The following is a 24,665-nucleotide window of genomic DNA, read 5'->3' on the forward strand; positions in this document are numbered from 1 at the left end:
CTGGTGTGGGCTGCAGTTCTGCAGGCCAAGGGGGATAGGAAGGCCAAAGGGTGACACAGGATGGAAGAGGAGTGTAGAAGCTAGGGCAGATGAGAGAAGTTAGGAAGGGCATGGGCTGGGAGCGGTCCGTGCCCTGGGGGGCCAAGCCTTTGATGCTGGAGGGATGATGCCTCCCTCCACTGGGTCCCTGAAGGAAGTCCCCACTCCACGCCAGGCTGGTCTCCTCCGGGCTCTGCCCCTTACCGCAGTCTCCATAACCCGGCCAGCTCCCTTGGGAGGCGGGGCGGTGCCGGTGGGAGGATCACCCCAATTCCCCAACCCACCCTGCTCCCTTGGGGCTCCAGATGACTCAGCACTTCCGTGGTTTTAACTGCTCATTTCTCTAGGGAGACAGACACAAGGGGCTGTCACCTGTTCATAAAAATACCGTGGTCTCTTGCTGACAGGTTGATTCCCTGCTAACACGGTCAGGTCCACGTTAGCACGAGAGCGGGCCTGCCCTTTGCTTTCAGGACGACAGCCCCGATGCTCATCAGACCATCGCCCCATCCCCGGGCCGGCCACAAGGGGGAGCGAGTTTCTCCCGCTGGCCCGAGGGTGGAGGGTGCCCTTGACAGCGGGCGCTCCGCGGGGCACAGGGTAAGGGCAGCCTTCAGCTGCCATTCTCTTCCTACTCCCCGCCTCCCCCCGCCCAGCCCCCCCCCCTTTCTTTCAGGGATGTGAGCATCTATGAAATGCTTCTTTGGGATCAGAGTGGGATTTGGTTGTTTTTAACTGGGTCCGAGGGCTCTTACAGGTTCTATCTTGCTTGGAATTCCTATTCTATGCTGCACTGAATGGAGTCTGCACTTGAAGGAAGGAAAACAGTCACTGGGGTTCTGGGATCCCCAGTCCTGTCCCCTTACAACAACCCCAGCGGCAAAATGAACAGACCAGGCCAGTTATTTATATGCTGCTTTATTTCTGTAAGGATACACTGAAACGTTAGAGAATAGCTAATGACAAAATGCAGAAATGAGGCGTCGGCTTCGCTAACCACTCTTACGAGAATGTTCGTATGCACTGGCATTACGTGTTCACTTGTGGTACTGTCTCATTATACTACGTCCTAGAACAATGTTGATGAGAGTGCGGTGAGGTGAGACTACAAGGGTGTCCGGCTGGCCCGGGAGGGTGGCCGCCACGCCCCCAGAGATCCCGCTAAGCTCTGAGGGGCAGTCCTTTAAGAGTCATAAGAAGAGGGACTGAACGGGGCTCTTCACCACGGGGACCAAGAGCAGACAACTACTAACATTACATCACTGTTCGGAGACATCCTGTCGGGTCAGTGACCGTCCCGGTGGCTGCTCAGCTACCCCTCTCAGGTGTTGGGGTTACTTCTGTAGGATGGATTTCAAAACTGCAGGAACGCTGGAGGGGGCAAAAATACTGACATGCAAGTCTCCAAACCCATAAACTATGTTACTATTCATATTAAAACAAAAATATTAAAAAAATAAAAGAGAAAGGGCAGCTGGGTTAGTTCTGTTAAGCTTCCAGAAGCATTCGCGGTGACGATGTTCCTGTGCAACAGGCTCGTTCTCTCGGGTCTGCCTACACTTTGCAAATCACCTGCACGTTCCACGCTTGAAAGTAGGAACGTTCAGAAAACACGCCACACAGGGAAATTGGAAGTTAGTATGGGGGGGGTCAGTTTAGAGTTACTTAACAGCTAAGTTCAAATGTTAACTTTCCGGAAATTCGTATCAGTCGTTCGAAAGCACAAAAGAACAGAAGAGACTCTGATGAGCAAGTTCAACCATGCATTTCGCTAAGTTTGCTTTCTGCTCACCAAAGACATGAGCAGCCTAGTTGCAGCAGCCGCTGCAACTCTCACATGGCCCGGGAACATGGGGACATGGCAGGTCCTGGCTGAGCCGCGAGACGCAGCTCGGCAGGGGCTTCGTGGGGTACGCCGCTTGCTTGCGTCACTAAGCAGCTACATGGTCAGCACTTTTCTGCTCTAGGATAAACATGCAGAAGAGTCGGTCTACCTAAGTGTGTGTGTTCTCATGGCAGCTATGGAGAAGTGTACTTGGCTGCTAGACCCTAGCGCAAGCACTGTGCGCCCTGGTGGGAGTGACAGCGTAGAATGGGGGCAAAGGCAGGAGGAGGACTTCAGAGGCGAGAGGCCACTCTGGCCCGGGGGGTGGCGCTGGCCAGAGGGCGAGGACACAGAGAACAAGACTCGATTCCATTATTACAGGACAGGAGCCCCTGTCACTTTACAGCTTTTTGGCACAGTCGGGGCAATACACTTGCTCCTCGTGGAAAACAAAGCGCTTGTTGGCCAGGTTCACGGAGCACTTTTTGCAGTGGAAGCAGTAGTCGTGCCAGGATTGTCCTTCATAGGCCACCACACTGGAGCCTTTACCAAACCCTGGGGAGACAACAAAGCAAACAGGGGAGCCGGCTGAGTGCGGGCGAGAGGCAGGCCACTGCCTGGCCTGTTCACGTTCACGGAGCCGACAAGCACGCGGGGGCCGCATCGGTCCGGCCCGCCCTGCCCCCACTCCCCGCCGGCCGCCGCCCCCACCCAACCGCGCACTGCCCCCCCTCCCCTCAGTGCGCCGCCGCCACCCTGCTTCAGCTCTCCAGGACCTGAGAAGATGCCAGAGCTCGGCCACGAGCCCACACTCCCCTGCCACCACTATTGCCCTGTGACGCGCACCGACCTCCCAGCATAACCAGTTTCTTTGATTTAGGTCAGGGCCATGGCATCAAAGTGGCCACCAGGAGGCAAACTTGGGCTGTTCGTGGGGTGTGCACTTACCGGGCCTCGAGGAGCTGCTAAGCTTCGATTTTTTCTATAAAGAACCACCACCCACGAGGGACAAGTCCTCTCTCCACCCGGATGCCTGCCCCGGAGGTTGGCGCTGGGAAACAGGGTGAGAGGCAAGCGTTTCCCGTGGCACACTGGGGGCTTCCTAGCTTTAGAGACTGGGTGGCTCACTCTTGACACAGTCCTTTTCCCTGAGGATGGCAAAAGTCTTCTCAAATGTACATTTCAAGGCTCCCCGGGGAGATGGGAAAATTGGAGGTGGGGAAAGGGCCCAGGGCGCGTGGACCGCGGCCGCGAGATGAGGAATGAAGTGATTAGCTCTGCTCTGATCGCAAAGAAGCTGCCCGCAGCGTCCCCTCAACTAGCCTGCCGCTAGGGGCACTCTAATCCCAGCTTGCCACTCGCCAGCTTCCCCTCCCCCCACCTCCCCACCCCCCCCACAACCCCGCCCCCCCCCCCCCCCGGCCCCCCCCTCCCCCCCCGGCCCCCCCCCCCCCCACCTCACCGCTCCCCTCCCTGCGCGTGCGTGCACACGGTGCCTGCCTGCCCGTGGCCGTGGCCGTGGGTCTCAGGCTCGTGAACTCCAGCAGCGTCGTTAGTCAGCAGTAGTCAGGAGGTGTTCTGTATGGCAAAGGCTAAACTGGCCTGAGGGAGAATCCAAACTATTGGGGGGGGGGGGCTTCAGGATCACAATGGCAGGGGGAGAGGACATTCTCTGGGGCCTTTGTGGATGAAACCGACGACGGAGGAAAATGAGAGATGGTTACCATGCGCAAGACCTAGCCTGGCAGACTTAGCAAGGACTCTTTAGCCTACCAGTGATGGGGTTCTTGCATCCAGCACACTTCTTGGCCACAAAGTTCTTGTAGCAATCCACGCAGTAATACTGGTCCTCCACAGCGGTGAAACGCTGCCCAGCCAGCTTCTTAGAGCAGGTAACACACACAAAGCACTCGGCATGCCAGGGCTGATCCTGGTAAGTGATTCCTCCAGATGTGATGGCCTAGACCAGGGAGTGTAGCACCGGATTCAGATTCAACAACCATTTTGTTGAATGCCTACTATGTGCCAGGCACTGTGCTGGGCGCTTTGGTATACAATATCTCATTTAATCGCCACAACAGCCATGGGAGGCAGGTGCCATTATTATCCCCGGGTTCCAGATGAAGACACCGAGGCTCAGAGAGGGCGAGCACCTGCGTGAGGTCACGCACAGCCAACCAGGTGGCAGAGGCAGGCCTCTAGAGCTGGGGCCGCCAGGGGCCTCCACAGTGAACGTGTCCCCGGACAGCAGGCCGGGGCCCGGGCGCCACTTTCTCCTGCCACAGTCTCCTCATCTGCAAACCGAGAATAATAATTCCCACGTCGCAGGGCTGTCGTGAGGATGGAATGGGATAGTGTGTGTGCAAGTGCTCTGCAAACTGTCCAACGCTTCTAGAAACAGCAGTCCCTTGACAACGTACCTTGTTGCACTTGACGCAATGCTTGGCAAATTTGGTCTCGTGGCAAGTCACGCAGTAGAAGTCCTCCCCTTTAGGGAAGAAGCTTCCAGTCCCGATGACTTGCTTGCAGTTGCTGCAGGTGAAGCAGTCTTTGTGCCAGATGGTCTTCTTGTACTCCACGTTCTGATCTCCTGCGGTGGGGGGGAAGCCAGCGAGAGCCCCCCTGTCGGTGCCCTGCAAGGTGCTGCAAGCCATGCCCCCCGCCACCCTGGGCCCTCCAGAGGGGAGGGAATGTAGGCCCCGCAGGTCTCGGCCTCGTGCTTCCAAAGACCCTCCCCATGGGGGCCTCTCTCTCCACCGGCCTACCTACGAGGGTGGTGTGGACCCAGCTTCTATCAGGGAAGGAGTTGATGCCTGAAGCCCCGCCCCACGCCCCAGCCTTGGCGGACCTGACCTGGCTCAGAATTCCACCCTGAGGAGGTTGCATGCTTTGCTCACTCACTCTACCCAAATGAGAAAGCGCAACATACTTTTCACTTCTTTCTCTTGCCACAGACCGCTCTCTCCAGGGTTCTTTAGCTGCCGAGTGTGTGCGTGTGTGCGAGCATATATGTGTACGCAGATATACGTGTACGTATATGCGTGCATATATACGCTAAGACCTAAGTGCGGCTCACAGCAGCATCACCCCACCACCACGAGCCCCGGCATCAGCTCAGCCTGTGGGCCTCCTCCCTGGCTGCCCTGGTGGGGAGAGGGGACACTACCTGCCACGATCGGCTTGAAGCACCCCTTGCACTTGGGGGCATCCTCCCGAGTGGTGCACTTGTTGCAAAAGATCTTGTTGTCCTTGGCCACAAAGGTCTCGTTGGCCAAGGGGTGAAGGCACTTGGCACAGCGGAAGCAGGTGTCATGCCAGTAGCGGTTCTTATAGTGAACCTCCTGGAAACCAAGCAGAAGGAGACGAGCTGCTGGGAGAGATGCTGGTGGGGGGGCAGGGGCCCTCCCATCAAGCCCAACATCTCTGGGGCAGACTACAGTGACAACACAGTCCCTTACACCTGGAGTCCCTGAGGGGTTCTTGTGAGACACATGAGAACACCGAGGCGAGGAAGAGCCACTGGGGACCCCCAGACTGGGGCCGGAGCGGTGGGGGGAGCTGGGGACTCGTGCTGGAAGCCGGGGCCTCCACTCCCTCACCACCACATCCCTGCCGGCCCTGCCCTGTACAGGTGTCCCCCGCCCCACACACCGGGCCAGCCCGGTCACCTTGGAGTCGGCGCCGATGGGCTTCCGGCACTCTGCACAGGTGTTGGCGCAGAACTTGTCGAAGCACTTCAGGCAGCAGTGGTGGCCATCCTTCTGCACGTATTTCTTGCCCTGCAGGTTGTCCCTGCAGTAGTGGCAGTCGAACTTCTCAGTCATGGTGCCCACCTTGTAGCTGGATGGACCTGCGGGGAAAGGAGGCAGAGCAAATGAGCCCAAGGAGGAGGGAGCGCGCCGCCGCCGAGGCTCCGGGGGACAGCTGCGCGGTGCCACCAGGACCTGGAGGTCAGGTCCCCGCTGCCGCTGAGCCTGGCTGGCCACGGGCGCCAGGACCGGACGTCCTTCACTGGGACCCTGGGAAGAAACAGCCTCCCCACTGGCCGGGGATCAGAGTCCGCGGCCGGGGGGTCCCTGGGAACATGAGAGAAAGTCCTGCTGGAGGAGGAGAGAAGTGGGTCAGGGCTTGTGTTGGCCAGACAGGGCTTCTAGAAAGGTGTGGTGCCTTCGAGCTGTGGACGCACAGCTTGGGACGCGTGCCAGCGGCCGCTCCGGGAGGCAAGCTGCTCGGCAGCCCGAGGAAGGAGGAGCCGCTGCTCTGCTCCCCCCACCGCCAGCCTCGGGCTCTTCCTCCCAGACCCCGCTCCCATCTGCAGGAGTCAGCACGCCGGACAGACAGACTGGGGCTCACTGCCCAGAGAGGAGAGGACGCTGGCCCCGTGAACAGCCCTTATGGATCGGTTCAAAATGCCTGCATCTGATCCTTCAAATCCAGCAGAGCACTTTTAAATCCCAAATGGACCCTAAAGAGCTCCATCCAACAGAGGTCACGGACCCCCGAGGCCTGAGCCATGACCACGGAGAGGACCCTTCACAACAGCATTCTCCATCCGTACCGGCAAGGTCCGCCAGCATGAGCACTTGTCACGGTGATGTGCCGTTCTGTGACATGCCAAAACCCAGGCCCCCCTTTGTTCAAGCAAGTGAGCCTCGAGACTCAACGAAGCATTTGCGGTTTTAAAAATTGCGACGTGAAAGTATGATTGCAGTGGGGGGTGGGGCAGGAGAGAAAGGCTTTTTAAAAGTGTTAAGCTGATCCTTCCAAGAACCCCTTCCACTGCCTTCATATGGAACAACTCCCCTTGTCCCCGAGCCCCCACCACCCCCTCCAGACCCCAGACTGCACGTCTGTAATCGCTGCGAGCTAAGGCACTCCGTTCCTCCACCACCAGAAAGCTGCCAGATCTATGAGCTCCCAATTTCTTGAAACATATGCTAATTTTCCCCGCTCCTCCTGAAAACAACCGTACGTGGGTAAGTAGATAGCAATTATTTAATTTGCGCAGGAAACATGAGAATGGAGAGAATTTTCTCCAATTACCCACCAACACGGTTCTTGCGCTAGCGAATACCCCCGCGGAATGTAGCGAGGGAACGAGGCGAGATGAACGAGCAGCTGCCCGGTACTCACCGTGGCTCTTCCACTAGCTGAATGGCCCCGGACTCCCACTCTGGGTCCCATTCCCAGTTTTTTTATACGAACACATGTCCAAGTTGTTTGGATCCTGTTGCCACAGACAACCAAATAGCACAGAGTGAGCTAAGGAAACCACACCCTGCGTCTCCGAGCCCGCCTCGGCCAAGGCTGGTGAACTCTCCCTCAGAGCTGGGCGCATTTTGGAAGCTGGCCTCCAGACAAAGCAGATCGCACCACGGACGGGTAGAATGTTCTGGGCCAGCTGCAGCCCCTGCTCAGGCTGGCCCTTGCACAGACCCCCTCATCTCCAGGGAGCGAATGACGGAAAGCAAGTGGGTAGCAAAGACAGTTGCCTGAGACAGTTGTGCCAGAGCTCAGAGGTTCAGAGAATGGTCCTTAGCGGCACTTTCTCCCCCAAAAGGCCAGCGGGATGTTCCCTTACGTAAACGGGCTAGAGAGGAAAAGCAGAGATGCAGGGGGACCGAGGCCTGGTCTCCTTGAGCAGCACGCTGTTTACCCAAGGCAGCTTCGAAAGTGCCATTAGCCTCTATGCAGACAGAAAAAAGTGCCTGTCACCGTGGGAGCACGCGGACAATCACGCTCCTCCTCTCGGCCCTGCCGGTCTTTCACAGGCCACGCAAAATCCTCGTCTCATTAGCTTTTCCATATTGAAATTGTGCCCTCAACCAAGATGGACTTCCTTGTTAAGAGCCGAGTAGAGAAACCAAGTAAATGCCAGGAAGTTCAATTATCAGCAGCTCCGAAATGCCATTTGGCAGGAAATCAGAACTTGTAAGATTAGACGGCACCGGCTTCCTGCGTGGCGAGGAATCGTGGCTGCCTTAGCCCTTCGGAGACTATCTTCCTGGACCATACGGGGACATCCCTCCTCCTCCCTCACCAAAGTCCCTATTTAGCCTAGAACTTGGAGGCACACTCCTTTTCCTATCATTCCTTTGACGTCTGCTGAAGAGGAAATGGCCTCCAAATATTTCTATATGTGACGGCACGACCGCCTGACGGAGTCCCGTCTCGTGCTTTATGGCAGAAACTGGGGGTCAGTGTCCCACAGAAAAGCACCGCCAGGAAGCACAGGGAGGCCCCTTTAGGTATTCGGAGCTTGGGGGAGAAGGAGAACCACGACAGTAAGAGAGATCTTACTCCCGAGCCTCTTTCACTTGAAAACTTCCTACTTTCAGATAGTCAAGGGGCGCCTGGGTGGCTCAGTGGGTTAAAGCCTCTGCCTTCTGCTTGGGTCATGATCTCAGGGTCCTGGGATCGAGCCCCACATCGGGCTCTATGCTCAGCGGGGAGCCTGCTTCCCCCTCTTTCTCTGCCTGCCTCTCTGCCTACTTGTGATCTCTGTCAAATAAATTAAAAAGTAAAAAGAAACAGTCACTTTGCCAATGCCAAGTTCTTCACTGGTTACTTTCATGGTTCTAGAACATGACTTGCTTGGAGTTTTTACATGTCCAGCTGGTGAAATAACCCCACGGCTCACCAGCTGAACACACAAGCACCAGGACAGGGTCCTGAAGTCGGTGAAAGGGAAATTAAAGTCACCCCGAGTTAAGGGTGCCGCTGTGGAGACTCCCACCTCTTCGAGGTTTCGAGTCCCGGCTTTTGGGCATTATTAGTTTATCTTTCTGCAGAATGAAAGCCCAGGGCCACCCTCTGTTCCCCCGCACTGCACACCTGAACCTGAGCCTGCACCTAGAGGGACAGATTTCAAAGGGCATGTCCTCTTAGGGCTCATTTCCACAGTGGATTCATGCCTTTTTTGTGTGTGTGGAAACACTTATTTGTCAAGATAAAATAGGCACTTCTAGGAACGTTAGCTTTTATTGCCTAATAAGTAAACAGGCTGGAAACACTTGAGGCATGTTAACAATGCCGATGTCAAATTCATGAACTTTAGTACTTTTTTTGCAATGATTCCAATGAAGTCGAACTCTGGATAACCTGAATTAGTTTACCTCGTGTTTTTTTTCTTTCTTTTTTTTTTTTTTAAGATTTTATTTATTTATTTGACTGACAGAGATCCCAGGCAGGCGAGAGAGAGAGAGAGAGAGAGAGAGAGAGAGGGAAGCAGGCTCCCTGCGGAGCAGAGAGCCTGATGCGGGGCTCGATCCCAGGACTCTGAGATCATGACCTGAGCCGAAGGCAGAGGCTTTAACCCACTGAGCCACCCACGTGCCCCTACCTCGTGTTTTTCTAAACCAAGATTATTGGGTCCCAAACTGTTTCAAGCCTTCATGGCAGCGTGCTTAGGAGGAAGCCGGAGGGGTACGTTCCTGCTGATGAGATAGTCCCCGTGTCAGAACTGTGCATGAAGCATGAATGGGCAGGAGGGCAGAGGAGTCTGTTACTGCTCGTCTTCGGAGCCGCTAATAGCTCAGGGAGAACAACGCTGGAACACACAGAGGTTCCCAAAAGACAGCCAGCGCTCTGGTGTGTGGGCTCCCTGAAAATGAGCCACAGTGAAATTCTGACTTCACGAGGAGACAGTTTGTGCCTCCCTGTTTCCCCTTTCTTAGAAATCAGAGACTGGACAAAAATGAAGAGAGCATCTCACCTGTCTTGGAGGCTCCCTTTAATCTTACTAAATTAACATATACTTAAAGCGTTTATCTCTTAGGGGGGACTTTTTTTTTTCTTATCTCCCTACCCAGGTCGCCTTCTAACCTTCCAAAACTTCCAGATCTGCTTCCCCTGACCTGCGGCTGTTATCTGGGAAAGGTACTGGGTACAAAGTTACTTCCCTTCCTGCTGGTCCCCGCCCGCCCCGTGGCTGCGTCTCAGGCTCCGACGTGTGCCCCGCAGCTGTGGGCAGGAATGAGGGTTGTCTAGCACAGAAGAAGTTTGCAAATTCCCGGGGCCTCTTGTCCACTAAGTCACATGCTATGGCCGTGGATGGACAGATTGGGGAGCGGGTTAGATCACTGCCACAAAGCTCCTAAAATCTCTTTCATTCAAAGCATTTTATAACAGATTTGTTTTTAAAAAACCAGGGCACAGCTCCTGCCACCCTAAGGGGCTGATGTCTGACCCTCTGGCCTTCAGAGAATCAGCAGGTTCAAATGCGGTTGGAAATGTGACTGGCTGATCGCATTTTAGAGACCGCTTCCAGGATGGCAGACTGACTTTCTTGCCATGCCTGCTTCAAAGGACACATCATTCTTCACTTAATAAGTAAGCTTCCTCTTTCAGAAAATTCCTGAACGACAGCCAACATGCTAAGAGGTACCTACATAAACCTCAGTATCTCAGTAAGAAGTTTTGGCTCTGATGCCATCACGTACACATCAGGGAAACGTCTCAGAGAAGACTCAATTTGTATTCAATAACCTCTCACTTGTGTTTTTATATGGATTTTCTCACGTATTTCTTGCTAATGTCCACTTTCCCCCTCATGCCTGAGTGGCTCCAAATTGGAAGGTTTAAGGAAACCGTGACCAGGAGGGCAAAGGAACATTCTTTGACGAATAGTGCAAAAGATGAACTGCAACCCAGAGGGGGAAAAAAATTCAGGTTATTTCTGGTCTGTTAATTGCTAAGTCCAACGTACTGGTCTGTTAGTCACCCCATGTATAAATACTGGCTTGCAAAGAAAGGGTATATTGCTTTCCCAAGAGGTGTCGTCAGACATTTGGGAATAAATACCTAACTTGCTGCGATGAGACAGAGGTCATGAGTCATGGCTGAAAAGTGCTCTCTCACAGAATTTCATAGAAAATCAGAAAGTGGTTTTTACCCCTTACAAACAGAAACACCTCAATGCTGTTTGCAAGTTCGCTTGTATGCTGCATTTAGAGAAAAACCCATGATCTCTATCCCAGTCCTACTTTGTCCAGATATGAAGCTTTTCTTAAGGTTGTGCACAAAAAGGGGCTCCCCTTCCCTTGATTTTCTACCCTGGCAGCAAGAGAACGGGGTTCTTAGTTTTTCTGGTTGTGCTAAAGTCACTGGCGGCCGTTACATGGTCATTAGAAGTACACATCGCTCAGGTTTCACCCTTGACCAGCTCTTCTGACTACCATTTTTCAGTTATTTTAAGAACCCGACCCAGTGTGATTACTAGCTCACCCCACCATGCCATTTTCTATCCCTGCCCCCCCAAAAAGACTGCCGGGTGTGTGTGACCCACTGGGCAGTGGCTGGCAAAGGGAACGAATGGCCTTACTTGCCCTTCCATCACGCCCAGTCTGGCCCTCAACTTGCAAGGCCAAGGGTAAAGGAACTGAATCTACATAATCTTGCAGCCTGAAAGCATTCCATAACAAAAGTAGACATTCTTGCCCTTGAAATGTCCTTTCAGTATAGGGACAGCCACCAAAAACAGATCCTGAACCAATGATCTGAGCCTCTCCTTTGTCCATACAAAACCCATTTCAGGGCAATGAGCAATTTCTTCACGTGAGGTCAACTCTCTCGTCTGCTTCACGGACCTATAAACCTAATGCAATACAAAATGACAGCTCCTGGTTTTAAAAATCATCTAAAATGTGTCAATAATCTAATTTAGTCACGTTTATTGTCTCCAGATTTATATAAAGCAAGAATCGTGTCTGGATTTGGTGCAAAGTAAAACCAGAGGTTGGTATGTTGTAAACAGGTCACCTTTTGAATGTATTTAAATGTATTTTCAAATGTATCTCCTAATCCATCCCTTAATTTGTAAACATAATGGGGAGTTACTCTACCAGTTACCACGTGTTCAAGGTCCACTGGAACAAGTGGCAAAGCTGAACACTCTGCCTGCACCCAGAGAACGTGTATGTTGGCTGATCAGCACGATCTCAGGCATGTGCTACCCTGTTCGTAAAATGGCTCCTGGAGGTGGGGGGCGGGAAGACAGCTCTTCAACATTTGGAAACAACAAAGACATTGCATATTAATTCATTAAAGCATAGAATGCATTGCAGTGCATTTGTTTTAAAATATCTGAGGAGAAATTTCTCAAAGAATTCTCATTACTTAAATTTTGATGAGCGGGCCCCTGGGGGGCTCAGTCAGTTAAGTATCTGCCTTGGGCTCAGGTTGGGATCCTGGGGTCGTGGGATCAAGTCCCCACACCAGGTTCTCTGCTCAGCGGACAGCCTGCTTCTCCCTCTTCCCTCTGTGCTCGCTCTCTCATGTAAATAAATGAAATCTTTAAAAAAAAAAGACATTTTCGTGGGCAATTACAAGTTTTCAAAAATCATTTTTCCAAAAGACTGCCACCAAAAATTACTTTGTCCCGTAATCTGAAAGCCAGGAGAGAGGACGAAGTGCCTGTTTGTAAGAGAGGGGACCGTTCCTTAGGCAGAGAGGGCAAAAGAGCCACAGCGACATTCGTGGCTTTAGAGGAAAGACAGGCAAGCAGGGTGACTTCAGAGAGCCGAGCTTTCTGGGGAAGATGGCCTGTCCTTCAGTCCTTTCGCCCCTGTTCCACGGGTGTCTGTCCACGGCCAAAGGGCTTCCTTCATGTCAGGTTGCAAAACAAGAAGACGACTCTCACGATCATGACGTTCTGGAGATTCTGAAATGTTGCCCCTTTTCTGATAAGAACAATTCCTAACCTGTTACATCAAGAGGATCATAGCTGCTTCTCTGCGGCAGGACTAAGCCCACCGCTCAGGAAGGGGAAGATGTGGTGAGTCATTTACGGACTTTCTCCAGCCTCATACTCAGCGGCCCTTCCCCACACATCTTAAATTCGATTTAAAGCACTCAAGATGAACATTCCTATCTTACAAATAACAAAGAATCGGTCCCCCCCACCGCCCACCACCACAAAATCTTTTCTCGCACAATGTCTTACAATTTCACAGGATGTCCTGAAAAATGTAAACTATAGTCATAAGTTTAGATTAAAAAAAAACCACACACACACACACACAAGCCACTCACACTGCCTTTTGTCTCTGAAACAACAATAAAAAGCAAGGACAGAACAGAGATGAACTAGGACTTATTTAGCCTCTAGACAAGCCTAAAATCATTTCATTACAAAGTATGTTGAAGTTGAGTGATGGATTCACTGCTGTAAGAAAACGGTGCTCGGCAAAAGATAAAGAACAGGAAGCTTTACCTGAGTGCCTATGGGAAGCCATGGCTTAGAGACCAAGTTCAGGAGCAGCACCTAGACCCGTCTTCCCTCGACCCCAGCTGATAAGGCTGTGGCTCATTTGTGAACATACATTTAAGGGGAAGCGGCTAACACAAAAATAACCGAGAGCAGATGGCCCACCCCTCCCCAGAGATCACAACCTTAATCCCACTAGAAAATTCTTAACCATTTTAGGTGATCCAAGGGAGAAGAATAGGACCCAGTAAAAATACCAAACACTACATATAAATACCTGTGGAGCTACTCAGCATCCAAATTAGCTCCAGAGCCAGAGAGGCCACATAGAAAGTCATCCCTGTACCGGAATAAAATTTGGACTCGGCTCTGGCATAGCTTAACGCTGAGCCACCCCTGTGAATTCACTTCATATGCCTAAACAGCCTGCGCTGGGCCCTAGGCAGAACTTATTTTTGTGCTGTTAATGAGAGAAAGAATCGTAAGGGACAGACTTATGCTAACCAGTGTAATTAAAAGGTGTTAGACACTAGGAATACAGAGGTCCTTGCTATGTACCAGACACCAGCAGAACAGTGAAAGAGCCACTCTAGCCACACATCTCCTCACTGTCAGAGGACAGACGGACACCTGTATAGTCGCCATGTACACAAGGAAGATACTTTGTCCCACAGATGAAATCTCTTGCTTTCAGTGTTAGGGACAACAAAAGTAAAAAAAAAAAAAAAAAAAAAGAAAGAAAGAAAGAAAGAAAAAAGGATGAAAATGAAGAGGGTGACCTAACATGTTGTAACAGCTGGAGGGTGGCCTCGAAGTCCCTCCAGGACCCCGTGCCCGTTCCTTCTCTGCCCTCATCCCACCCGCCCGCACCCTTCACTCGAGCCTCACGCTAGCTTCCCTGCGGGCCTCTGCACCCTCCAGACACGCCCCACCTCGGACCCCGACACCCGCTCCCCCAGCATGGGGTGCTCCTCTACCTCCTTCCTGGCTTTGCTCCAAGTCCCTTTCAGGGACATCTCGCTGCACCACTTATTTAAACCTGCAACCGTGCTCCCCACCCCCACTCTCTATCCGTTTCCCCAGTGTATTCCCCACAGTAAGTGTCTGCTGAGAAATGAAATAAGAGAAGCAGAAAGTGTTCATCAAGCCCCATATCAAACTAACACACAGTCCCACCTGGAACCTGAAAGTGTCTTCGGTGGCTGAACATCAAGGAAGGCCTCCGACCTTCACTCACGGGCAGGCCCTGGGCTCAGTACCATATAGACACTGCCTTGTCTAGTGCATGTCACCGGTTTCAGCCCAGTTCTGTGCCCCCACCCACCCCCAGCAGGCTGGGGGCTGGTCTTGTCTCCTCTCCCCAGCCTGTAGCAGCTGAACCAGAACTGCTTCACGGATATGTACGTGAATGAGTTTTATGATGATTGTGCTCTTCAAATGTTTAGTGAAAAAGTTATTCTTGGGGCGCTTGGGTCTCGCAGTCTGTTAAGCAACCAACTCATGGTTTTGGCACAGGTCGGGATCTCAGGGTCATGAGATCGAGCCCCGTGGCAGGCTCTGTGCTCAGTACAGAGTCTGCTGCCTCTCTCTCTGTCTCTCCCTCTGCCCCTCCCCTAGCTCACGCTCCCTCTCTCAAATAAATACATCTCAAAAAAAAAAAGAATGCACATGAGCAGGGGGAGGCACAGAGGGAGAAGGAGAGGGAGAGAGTCTCAAGCAGGCTCCCTGCTGAGCCCAGAGCCAGAGGTGGGGCTTGATCTCCCAACCCTGAGATCAACACCTGAGCCGAAACCAAGAGTCAGACTCTTAACCAACTGTGCCACCCAGGCGTCCTGAGTAAGTTTATTCTGAAAGATAGCTGAAGCTGTAAGTCCTAGTTAGCTAGAAAATGCCAGAACAACAAAAACTGGGAGGTCACAGGCAAATTTATCATGTGTTCGGTCCAGGAATCAGCCTGGGAGAAGGGGGTGACTCCCGACCCGCCACATCCCCTTTCTCAGTGGCCTGATGAATCGTGACAGGGAGACTGGCCGGCTGGACCATGCGGCACCCCTGAAGTAAAGGTCCCTGAAATAAAGGTCGCCTGGCGGAACCACGTGTGTCATAGCAGATAATTGACCTTTATGAACCGGAAACCAGACTTGAGCGAGGAGCATTCGAGGCTGAGCTTCCCCGCAGGAAGCCAGTCCTGGCTTCAGGCCCCGCATGAGAACAAGGGCGGGAGCTCGTCAGCGTTCTGAAAAGTCCCAACAGACCACAGACAGACGGACGGCCTCACCGAGTTAGCAAACCACCGGAAACCTATTTTGTCCGAAACACGAGAGAAAATACATAAACCAGAGAGTCTCTTTCTGACCCGTTATTAGCTGGCGGCCGAGGACAAGCCGGCCGGAGCGGGAGCCGGGCCCTGCGGCTCCCCTCACCCCGCCCCACCCGCCGAACGCCCCTCGCTCCTTCCCAAGCCTCAGGAAGCACGGAGAGGGGTCCCCCGGCTCGGGGCCTCAAGTCAGAGCCACACTTTCACAAAACCCAGACAGAAAAGGGCCCTGGTGAGGTGACGAAGGGCTCCTCGTGCGGAGGGCGGGTGACTCTGCCCTGCCTGGAGCCGGAGGAGGGGGGGGGAGGGGGTCACGGACCAGAACAGTCGCTGCTTTCGTTAGCATCCGAGCCAAGTTCATCACACGTTACCAGTGTGATGCTTAACAATCTCTGCGATCGCCATGGGGTTCACAAGGCGCCGGCGCGGACCGCTGCGGTCTGAGGAACGGACCCCATCACTGCCGAAGGCCGCGCTCCGGCCTTCTCTCCCCTCTCGCTCTGGGGGGCGATCTTCCAGGGAGCGTCAGGCCTCAGAACCCCTGAGCTTCCTCTCATGTGCGATCCTCTGAGAACCACTCGGTTCCGTCGGTTCCGCGGCTGTCTGTCTGTCCGCTTCGGCCTTCCAGCTGCTCTGCAGCCTGGCCGCCGCCCACCCGGGGCTCCGCCACCCCCGCCTTCGTGTACTTTAGAGGCAAACACTGCCCTGATGTCCCGCTGTGTGGCACTAGCCATTTTTCTGGCCACAAAGAGCACGAGGCCATCCTTCCTTCCAAAGCGCATGGACACTGGGCACGAGGTGCCGCGAGGGCGAGGAAGGGCACAGAAGCCTCCCCGCACACACAGGGGGGCCCCGAGACTCGGCAGTGGCCGAGCTCCGCGTGCGGGCTCAGGTAAGGCTTGGGGGACCTGAGGGCCTGGGAGCCGGCCCCGGAGGACGGGTCCGAGGGGCGCTCCGAGGACAGGCATGGCGGGCGCTCCGGAGGCAGCAGGGGGTGGGAGGGTTTTTTTTTTTTTTTTTTTTAAGGGGGGGTGGGGGGATAGGGGGGGGGGGGTGGGGGGCGCTGCAAGAAGTGGGGGAGGGAGGAGGGGAGGGAGGCCAGAGGCAGGGAGATAGCCTGGAAGGGCACCGCTGGGGCTTGATGGGGTGACAGGAGCGGATGGCGGGCAGGAGGCGAAGGGCCCGGGAAGACAGGGAAGCACGAGGATATGCGGGACACCAGCAGAGGCCAGTGCAGGGGGGATCCCTCCTAGGTGCGGGGTCGTGGGGGTCAGGTCAACCCGGGGGGAGCCTGGGACACAGAGCCAGACAGCAGGAGGAACAGTGGCACTGTGTCTGGGCCCTTGTGAGGAGGTTCTTCTGAGGGGTCCATGGCTCGACCCCTTGGGGATGAAGACTGGAGTTGCTGCGCTGAGAGAGAGAGAGGGGACAGGGGCCTGACAGTGTGGTGCCGGGGGAGTCGCGTTTGTGGGCCTTCCCACAGGGCAACCCGACCCCGCAGTCTCTACCTCAGGGACACCACACCCCGGGGACCCAAGAGTCCAACACAGCCAATTCGGTGACCCGGGTGGCCCACACTGCGGGAGCTTCCACATCTCACAGCCTGGCTGGTGGCGCCCTCCTCCCTCCCCTATAGTCTCCTCTGACCAAAGAAATTTCCAAAGGGCTGAAAACGTATTCCCATGAGTACGGTCAGAGGCCAGAGCCCGACAACCACGTGGGATAGAGCGTACACACACCAGGGGCCTCATCCTTGCTCATTTGCACACCTGCCCTCGTCTGCCCAAGCCCACAACTGATGAAAACACTTGGACCAGGGCTTTTTTCCTCCACAGAACTCTGTCTGGCTACTAGGCCCTCTGCCAACAATTTTACTGAGTGACTCTCCAACCGCGAGCTTCGGGCAGCTAGTCATGCACTATGATATGATGGGATTCCATGGCGGGCTCTCCGGAGTATCTCTTGTCCTGTGTGCTCTTGCCAGCAAAGGCCCAGTACAGCTTCAGCCATCTCATGTTCCTGTCAATCTGTAGGGCGGGAAGAGGACTTTTTCCGACTGACAAGTCAAATTTTGCAAAGTCACTGCGCTTAAATGTCATAGTCACAATTCGGGGCAAACATGTCAAGGTGTAAAAGGAGGGAGGCCCTCCCAGAGAACCACAAAGGGGGCAACTTCATCATGCAAGATCCAAAAGAAAGCAAAGCCCCAGAAAACTGTGCCTCCCCAAAGGCTCCCCGAATTGCAAGGCAAAGGAAAAGGAAGGCCCACAAAAGGCAAAGGCCTGCCACCAACGAGGTCAGCTATGGGCAGTGGAAGACCCCGTACACAGCCAAGCACCTAAAAATGCTCATCATGCCAGAGAAGACCTGTCTACCTCATACTGCACCAGGGCTCACGTCGTTTCCTTGTAATCCTCACCTGGAGAGAACTGAAACACAAGCCATGGCATGCACTATTTGATTTTTGAAAATGTCATTCTAGAATTAGGAAGAGTTTTATTTTTTTTTATTTGTTAAGATTTTATTTATTTATTTGATATAGATAGCAAGAGAGGGAACACAAGCAGGGGGAGAGGCAGAGGGAAAAGCAGGCTTCCCGCTGAATAGGGAGCCCGATACGGGGCTCGATCCCAGGACCCTGGGATCATGACCTGAGCCGAAGGCAGATGTTTAAGGACTGAGCCACCCAGGCACCCCTAGTAAGAGTTTTAAATGTCTCCTCCTCCTGGAGTCTGCCCCCTAGAGTCTCACATGTAGGAATGAGCCCAACCACATCCTATAGATATTTTTATGGGCCTCTGACCAGAAATCGCCATTGGGACAATCAATGCTGAACAAATGATTTTCAAAGTAAGCCACTATAATGACTTCAGATTAAAAAAACAAAAAGGAGTGGCACTTAAAACAGACAATAAAGAGGAAAATGACTTAAGCAAAGAAACAGAAACCAGGAAAAGTTTTAGAAGGAAATACGTAATGTGAATGCAGAATCTCAGATCAGATGAAAATAAATGTTTCATGAAACTGAGAAGCTAGCCAGGATAAATCTTTGTCATATTTTAGGTGTTAAAATTCTCTTCCAGTCTATTTCTACCACCCACTTGTGATGTTTCTGTTTTATTTCCATGTTGCCATGTGCCATGACTCAAAACACCCTTTCAATCATGCTAAGATCTGGCATTCACCGAGCCCACCTGTTAGGGACATTTCAAGCCTCGGATAGACGCTCGAGGGCGAGACATTCCGTGACCCTAGTCTATAATTCACCCGGCTGATTAATACCCACAACAGGAAAGGACAGGACCTCAAATAAGCTCCCATGTCTTCATTCTTAATGCTGTTAACTGGGATCGACTGCCTTGACCAGAGGTGTCCTCACCGCACCGCACGAGCCCTGCTTCCTGATGGGAGAGCTCACCTAGTAACACATACCCTGTCTTCACCTACCAAAAGACTTTAACTACCACGCTACCCTATCATGCACCACTGTGGCCCTGGAATTCAGGGCAAAGGTCAGGAACCCTTGTGAGTAGCTCTGTGGGGTACAGTCACGGGGCACAGAGTGGCAGTGAGGGCACAGGAGGAAGATGAAGCAGGGATCTGGGGGTCACGCAAGAAGTCCACAGGCAACAGCACTGACTGAGAGGATGATCCAGGTTTCTGGAGGGTCGGAAGGACATCAAGGTGAAAGCCTCGCTTAGTCCCCACCTGCCAGGTCTCCCGAGGGCCATGATCTGGCTGCCTGAGCAGTACTGCAGCCCAGATTCGAAGGCCACACTCACAGGCAGACCCAGGAGGGTGGTGGCCCCCTGTGATTCACGTCTGAGGGAGCAAACATGAATGGCTTTCTGGGACAAGGGCTGCTCTGTGTGCAAGGACAGGCCTTATACCGTGAAAATGCCACAGTGAGACCAGAGTGAAGGCCGGTGTGATCCCGTGGGTGGCCTGCCATGACCTCACTGCCCTGAAGGGTAGCTTGTTTTCTCTGTCAGTCCACATGGTGAGGACGGAGTCTAGCGGGCGGGGTCTGTGCGCGATGCCCCCCTGTCACAGAGACGGCATAACGACACAGTTGGAAATGACCAGGCCCAGCCACCCCACTTGACAGGCAGGAATACTAAAGCCCAGAGATGGGACATGACCTGCTTCACTGCCTTAGCAGCAGCTCCAGACCTGGAAGCTGAGCGTCCGGACCCCCGACGCCCTGTCCCCCACACATCAGGCTGCTCAGTCACGCCACTGTCAAACTTGGGAATGCAGCTGATGGTCCCCTGACTTCTGAGGGTCATCAGCAGGGGCGAGCTGTCTGGGTCACAGACCTCCAGGCTCAGGGACAGTGGTCAGATTCACAGGTGAAACAGTCGGCAGGTCCTCTCCTGCTACTGCAACAGTCCAGTCAGAGACCAGACACTTGAGCTGAGGCAACCGGGAAGGAGCCAAGACAGGGAAGGTACAGGTTGATGGAGGAGCAAAGGACCCACCTACAACAGCTGACACACAAGGAGCACGAGTGAGTGGTTCCAAACCTCTTGAAGTCAAGCAATGCGCTCACCATGCCAGGCCGCGGGTACATGAATAGAATGACGGGAACACAAAGTCCGGCAAATAGAACACGAGAAGGAGTCCGCAGCTAGAGTGGCAGGAGCCACCAAAGGTCACACACTTGGAACGATGACCTCACATTTACCTCAAATTCCAAGCTTTCTTGTTCGTGTTCAAGCTGTGTGAGAGTCAAAGAACAAATACGTGAATATGGACCAAGTGTAGAGGAGCCCCGCCGGTCTCAGGTATGGAGAAGGAAACCAGGGCCCAGGGCGAAGATGCCACTGCATTCCATGCAATGCAGATCAGATGGTGTAGACCGGGCCGTCATGATTTTTGAGGGCATCCATGAAAGAAATTCAAGCCTTAATTTTTATACGAGACTGTCTGAACTAATATTGTTCTAAGACAAACAACATGGGATTTGCCCTGAGTTTAATACAGCTGTATCTATTTTCTCAAGTTTCAGGAGAAGAGTGTAGTGGCTAAGGGCATGGACTTTGGAGACAGAAGGCCTAGAATCGAATCCCATCTCCACCACTTACTGGCTGTGTGCCAGCAAATTCTACTTAATGTCTCTGTGACTCAGTTTGCTCCTCTGTAGAATGGGGATAACAGGAGCACCTGTGTCAATAGGGTTGCTGTAAGCACAATATACTGCTATTCATTCAATTATATTCTACAAGTGAGGATTCCTGAACAGCAGATTCCTGCAAAAGAAAAACTTCTTTTCGAGCTTACCACTTCACAGAGGACATGTGGAAAAGAGGTAAGAGCCCACCTATAAGGGTTACAGCGTGAGAGGTCTCCATGAGGACAGTTTTAAATGTCCTAAAGACTCAGGGCAATTAGCCTCTGGCAGCACAACAGCCCAGGCATGGACACAGAGGGTCTAGGAGCAGATGGCGGACACCTAGGGAGAATGAGACTGCTCCCTTGATCCTCTAGTGAAAACAGAAGACCCCTTATGTCTCAGGGTGGGGAAGGATTTTTCCCTACATCCCTCCAACCAGTGAGGCCCAGTGAGCCCAATGGATGATGAGACTTCCCAACACAACAAATGAAGGCTTTCTCTGATGGGACTACTTAATGAGGAAGGCCATCCGTGTATCGCATCTCTGATCTTAAGTTGGCCCTTGAAGAGGCGTACCATCAGAAACAGTAGCTCTGGCCATAACATAGGTTAGGTTTGTATGTAATACACAGATTAATTCTGAACGAATGCCAAGGGCATGGGTCTCAAAGACCTGTCTTAGGGGTGTCCAGGTGGCTCAGTCAGTTAAGCGTTTTGACTCTTGGTTTTGGCTCAGATCCTGATCTTAAGGTTGTGGGATCGAGCCCCGCATCAGGCTCCACACTCAGCACGGAGTCCAGTTAGGTTTCTCTCCCTTTCCCTCTCCCTCTGCCCCTTTCTCCACTCATGTTCTCTCTAAAATAAATAAGTAAAATCTTCAAAAAAAAAAAAAAAAGGGAAAAAAGAAACCACCATCTTATCATCTTACTAGGCCACACAGAGGAAGGGCTCAGCAGCAGACCTGAGGTGAACTGGAGTGTAGAGAGACTTGGCTTGAGTGAGCACAGTAAGGCCTGAGGTCTCGGGGGTGTCAGAACTGAAAGACACATCATCTCCCTTGTTCCTGACCAAAGACACGTTGTGGTCAACTTCCCATGCCCACCCCAAGAGGAATTTGGGTTTAAGTTCCCAGAGTTGGGAACACTGACACAACACTGTTACCTGCCCAACCCACAGACGGGCCAGCTGCCATGATGGGAACTGTCCTGCTGGGGGACAGTCCATAGTGCCACAGCACCTGTGAAGGCGAGCGACTAGGGGGAGGAGGAGTTATGTCTGTCAGGCCCACAGGTCTCCCCTCCTTTTACAAAGGGCTCCTTAAACCCTATGACTCAGCTCAACCCAGGGGAATACAAGAAAGGGAAAGGGAGTGGCTCCTGGGATCAGGGAGGCAGGATGGGGCCAGGGGCCCCTCTGAGATCAGTTACTGGGAGAGAAAGGGCAGAGTAGTCCGAACGGTTCCCTGTGGCTCCCTTCCAAGTGGCCGTGGCCTACTGTCCCAGTGGCATGGACCGGGGAAGGCCTCTAGCCGTGACACCTCGAGCCCATGTACCACAAGTCCTTAATATGGAGCAGGGTTTCCTTCATAGGGGTTACCAATATTCCCCAATGAAATGAGATCACTGGCGAGTGTCAGGGAAAGCAGCTCAAGGACAGAAGGCCCCTGGTGTCATCAGCGACACTATGTGAAATATTTTACAATGGAAATATTTCTTAAGTGGGAACAGAAGGAAGTTGTTCACGGCTTCATATGTTCACGGTGATTCTTCAAGTTTCCACGTTCCTGACTCTACCAAGTTGCCGTCCAGTTTATGTATTAAGGTCCAATTTATGCACCATAAAATTCACCGTCACAAAGCGCACACCTCAGTGATTTTTAGCATCTTTGTAAAGTTGTGTAAACATCGCCCTCATTTGATTCCGGAACATTTTCGACACCAAGAAAAATGCCCTGTGGCCATCAGCAGTCACTCCGCACCCCCCCCCCCGGCTTTCCTCCAGCCCCCCAGCAACCACTTGTCTGCTTCCTGTGTGGGGAGCTGTCGATTCTGGACACTTCATACCAATGCAATCCTACGATGTGTGTGATCTTCTGTGCCTGCCTTCCTTTCACAAAGCCTGCTCTTTCCAAGTTTCCTCCATGCTGTAGCAGGTACGGCCCTTCGTTGTATCTTACCGCCAAATAATAGTGCATTGTATAGCTATGCCGCACCCTGTTTATTCACTCGTCTGGTGACAGACAGGAGCTGTTTTGGCTTTCTCACTGTTAGGAATAATGCTACTGCTGAACCTTTTGTTTTGTGTATGGATTTACTTTATTTTTGAAATAGCAAAATGTTTTTTTAAAAGGTACAAGAGAGTCTATAGTGAAAAATCTTTCTGTCCTGCCTGTCCCCAGACACCCACTTTGTCTCTCTCGAGTCACCAATGATACCAGTGTCTTCTTAGGGTTCCAGAGATACTGGGCCTAGGAAAACAGGGAGCTGTATACATTTGGTCTTTTTCCCTTTTTAAAAATATAACGGTCGTGTACTACACATACTCTATTCTACACCTTGCCTTTTGGACTTAATATATTTTCAAGAGTTTTGCATGTGAGAGCATAAAGAGCTTCCTACTTTTACAAGGTACCTAGTATTCAGCTGGGCAGACACACCGCAATTGTCTTAATTGGTCCCTTACTGAAAGACGCTTGAGTTGTTCTCAGTCTGTTATTACAAACAACGAACCAACTCATAAAAGTAGTCCGTTCATTTCATCGGATTGCCTTCCCCTCACACCCATCAGGGGTCCGACGCACGGAAGAGTTGCGATTTACACGGGATGCAAGGGAGCAAGAGAGAAAAAGGAAAAGGATGAAAGGCTCTCAAGTGGACTGGGTGGCACTCCCCCCCAAAGCTTACTGAAATGGCAGATTATTTTTGTCCTCGAGGAGAGGATGCCATCTGGAAGTCCCATGCCAACTATGCTAAGGTTACCCTGAGTTAATAAGCCACCCAGACAGGAAGTGGCTTTTGATTCCAAGTTTAGTGATCTTTGCACCAAACCTTAATGCCTCGCCAGTGAATTACAAAACAAGAAAGGGAGTAAAACACTTATCCGGACAACCTACACGTACGCTCACATTGCCGGCCATTGGCGGTGTAGGGGGGGGCGTGTCCCCCAGCCCGACACTGACGAGGCACTCTGTGCTCATCAAGTCTTTGGGCTGAGAAGCTATAAAGTATATATGGTACCTGACTTTCAAATGTTTGTGTTCTCCTCTTTGTTTTTAAAAAAACGCAAGGCAGCTGCTGGGCTAGGGGTTACAATGGAGCGACCCGAGGCGGCCACGAAGCCTGGCAGGTGATTAGACCGGGACCATGTCCCTGGTGTGCACCGCCTGCCCAGTGCCTGGCTCTGACTCACAGGCCTGACCTTCAGGCCACACACTGGTAAAAGAGAACCCCAGCCTCGTTCCTCGCAGAAACCGGGTAGGAGTTTTCTGGCCTCTATCTGCAGCAGGGTTTTAAATGAACCCCGTGAGTGTTCCTTCTTGAAAGCAAGAGAGCAGCTCGATGTCTGTGGCCTCAAAAGTCTGTCTTTCCTGAAATGGGCGCTTATTCTAAGGTCACATCACTAATCCAGGGCCAGGTGACCTGGGTTCTCTTCGTCCCTGACTTACCAGCTGAGACCAATGAGAGAAAGAAATGTCCCCAGCACCGCACTCTGATCTCCCAGCGGACACTGGACAAGTTAACTCTTTGGAGATCAGGAAAGGGGCAAACGTTTATGAATCAGCGTTAATATATGCAAACTTATCTAGAAGCATGCTTCCCAGTTATTTCAGTTAGATGTAAAAACGGGTCCTCAGTCATAGGGTTGTAGCAATTCAGGGTGGCAAACTGGGAGTATTATAAAAATTATGAAACCAAGTTAATTTTAATTCACTTCAAACCGTCTATTCGTTTATCATCACAAATTAATGCTGAAGCCCATATAAGCGATCATACTGGGTCAGGAAGTGGGCAGGGAAGAGCTTAACTCAGGAGCTGAGCCACAGCAAAGCCAATTACAAGTGGACTTTGTGAAAACAGAGAGAAGAGTATAAAAGTGAAATTAACTTTAAGCTTTCATTTAATGAAAAGACCTGGGAGTGTTTTGTTGACTTGACTGTTTTGTA

The 24,665-nt window shown here is 52.4% G+C and overlaps 1 protein-coding gene across 6 annotated transcripts in view; it reads right to left on the reverse strand.

Moving 5' to 3' along the window:
* Positions 1 to 941: 941 nt before the first annotated feature.
* FHL1 (four and a half LIM domains 1) overlaps positions 942 to 24,665 on the reverse strand; it is a 39,296-nt gene continuing 15,572 nt past the window's right edge. Inside the window, exons 1-7 of one of the 6 annotated variants that reach the window (XM_059384948.1) lie at positions 13,077 to 13,152; positions 5,533 to 5,714; positions 5,031 to 5,205; positions 4,285 to 4,454; positions 3,638 to 3,824; positions 2,813 to 3,012; positions 2,254 to 2,419 (exon numbers count right to left, since the gene is read on the reverse strand). In XM_059384948.1, the coding sequence (XP_059240931.1) occupies positions 2,336 to 2,419; positions 2,813 to 3,012; positions 3,638 to 3,824; positions 4,285 to 4,454; positions 5,031 to 5,205; positions 5,533 to 5,714; positions 13,077 to 13,098 (1,020 nt within the window). In that variant the 5' untranslated portion in view covers positions 13,099 to 13,152 and the 3' untranslated portion in view covers positions 2,254 to 2,335. Of the gene's footprint in view, positions 2,420 to 2,812; positions 3,013 to 3,637; positions 3,825 to 4,284; positions 4,455 to 5,030; positions 5,206 to 5,532; positions 5,715 to 5,808; positions 6,073 to 6,997; positions 7,103 to 13,076; positions 13,153 to 24,665 lie in introns of those variants that run through there. The other 5 variants (XM_059384950.1, XM_059384951.1, XM_059384952.1 and 2 more) reach the window with 5 other exon arrangements.

The sequence above is a fragment of the Mustela nigripes genome, chromosome X (genome assembly GCF_022355385.1).
Source record: "Mustela nigripes isolate SB6536 chromosome X, MUSNIG.SB6536, whole genome shotgun sequence".
NCBI classification, from domain to species: domain Eukaryota; kingdom Metazoa; phylum Chordata; class Mammalia; order Carnivora; family Mustelidae; genus Mustela; species Mustela nigripes.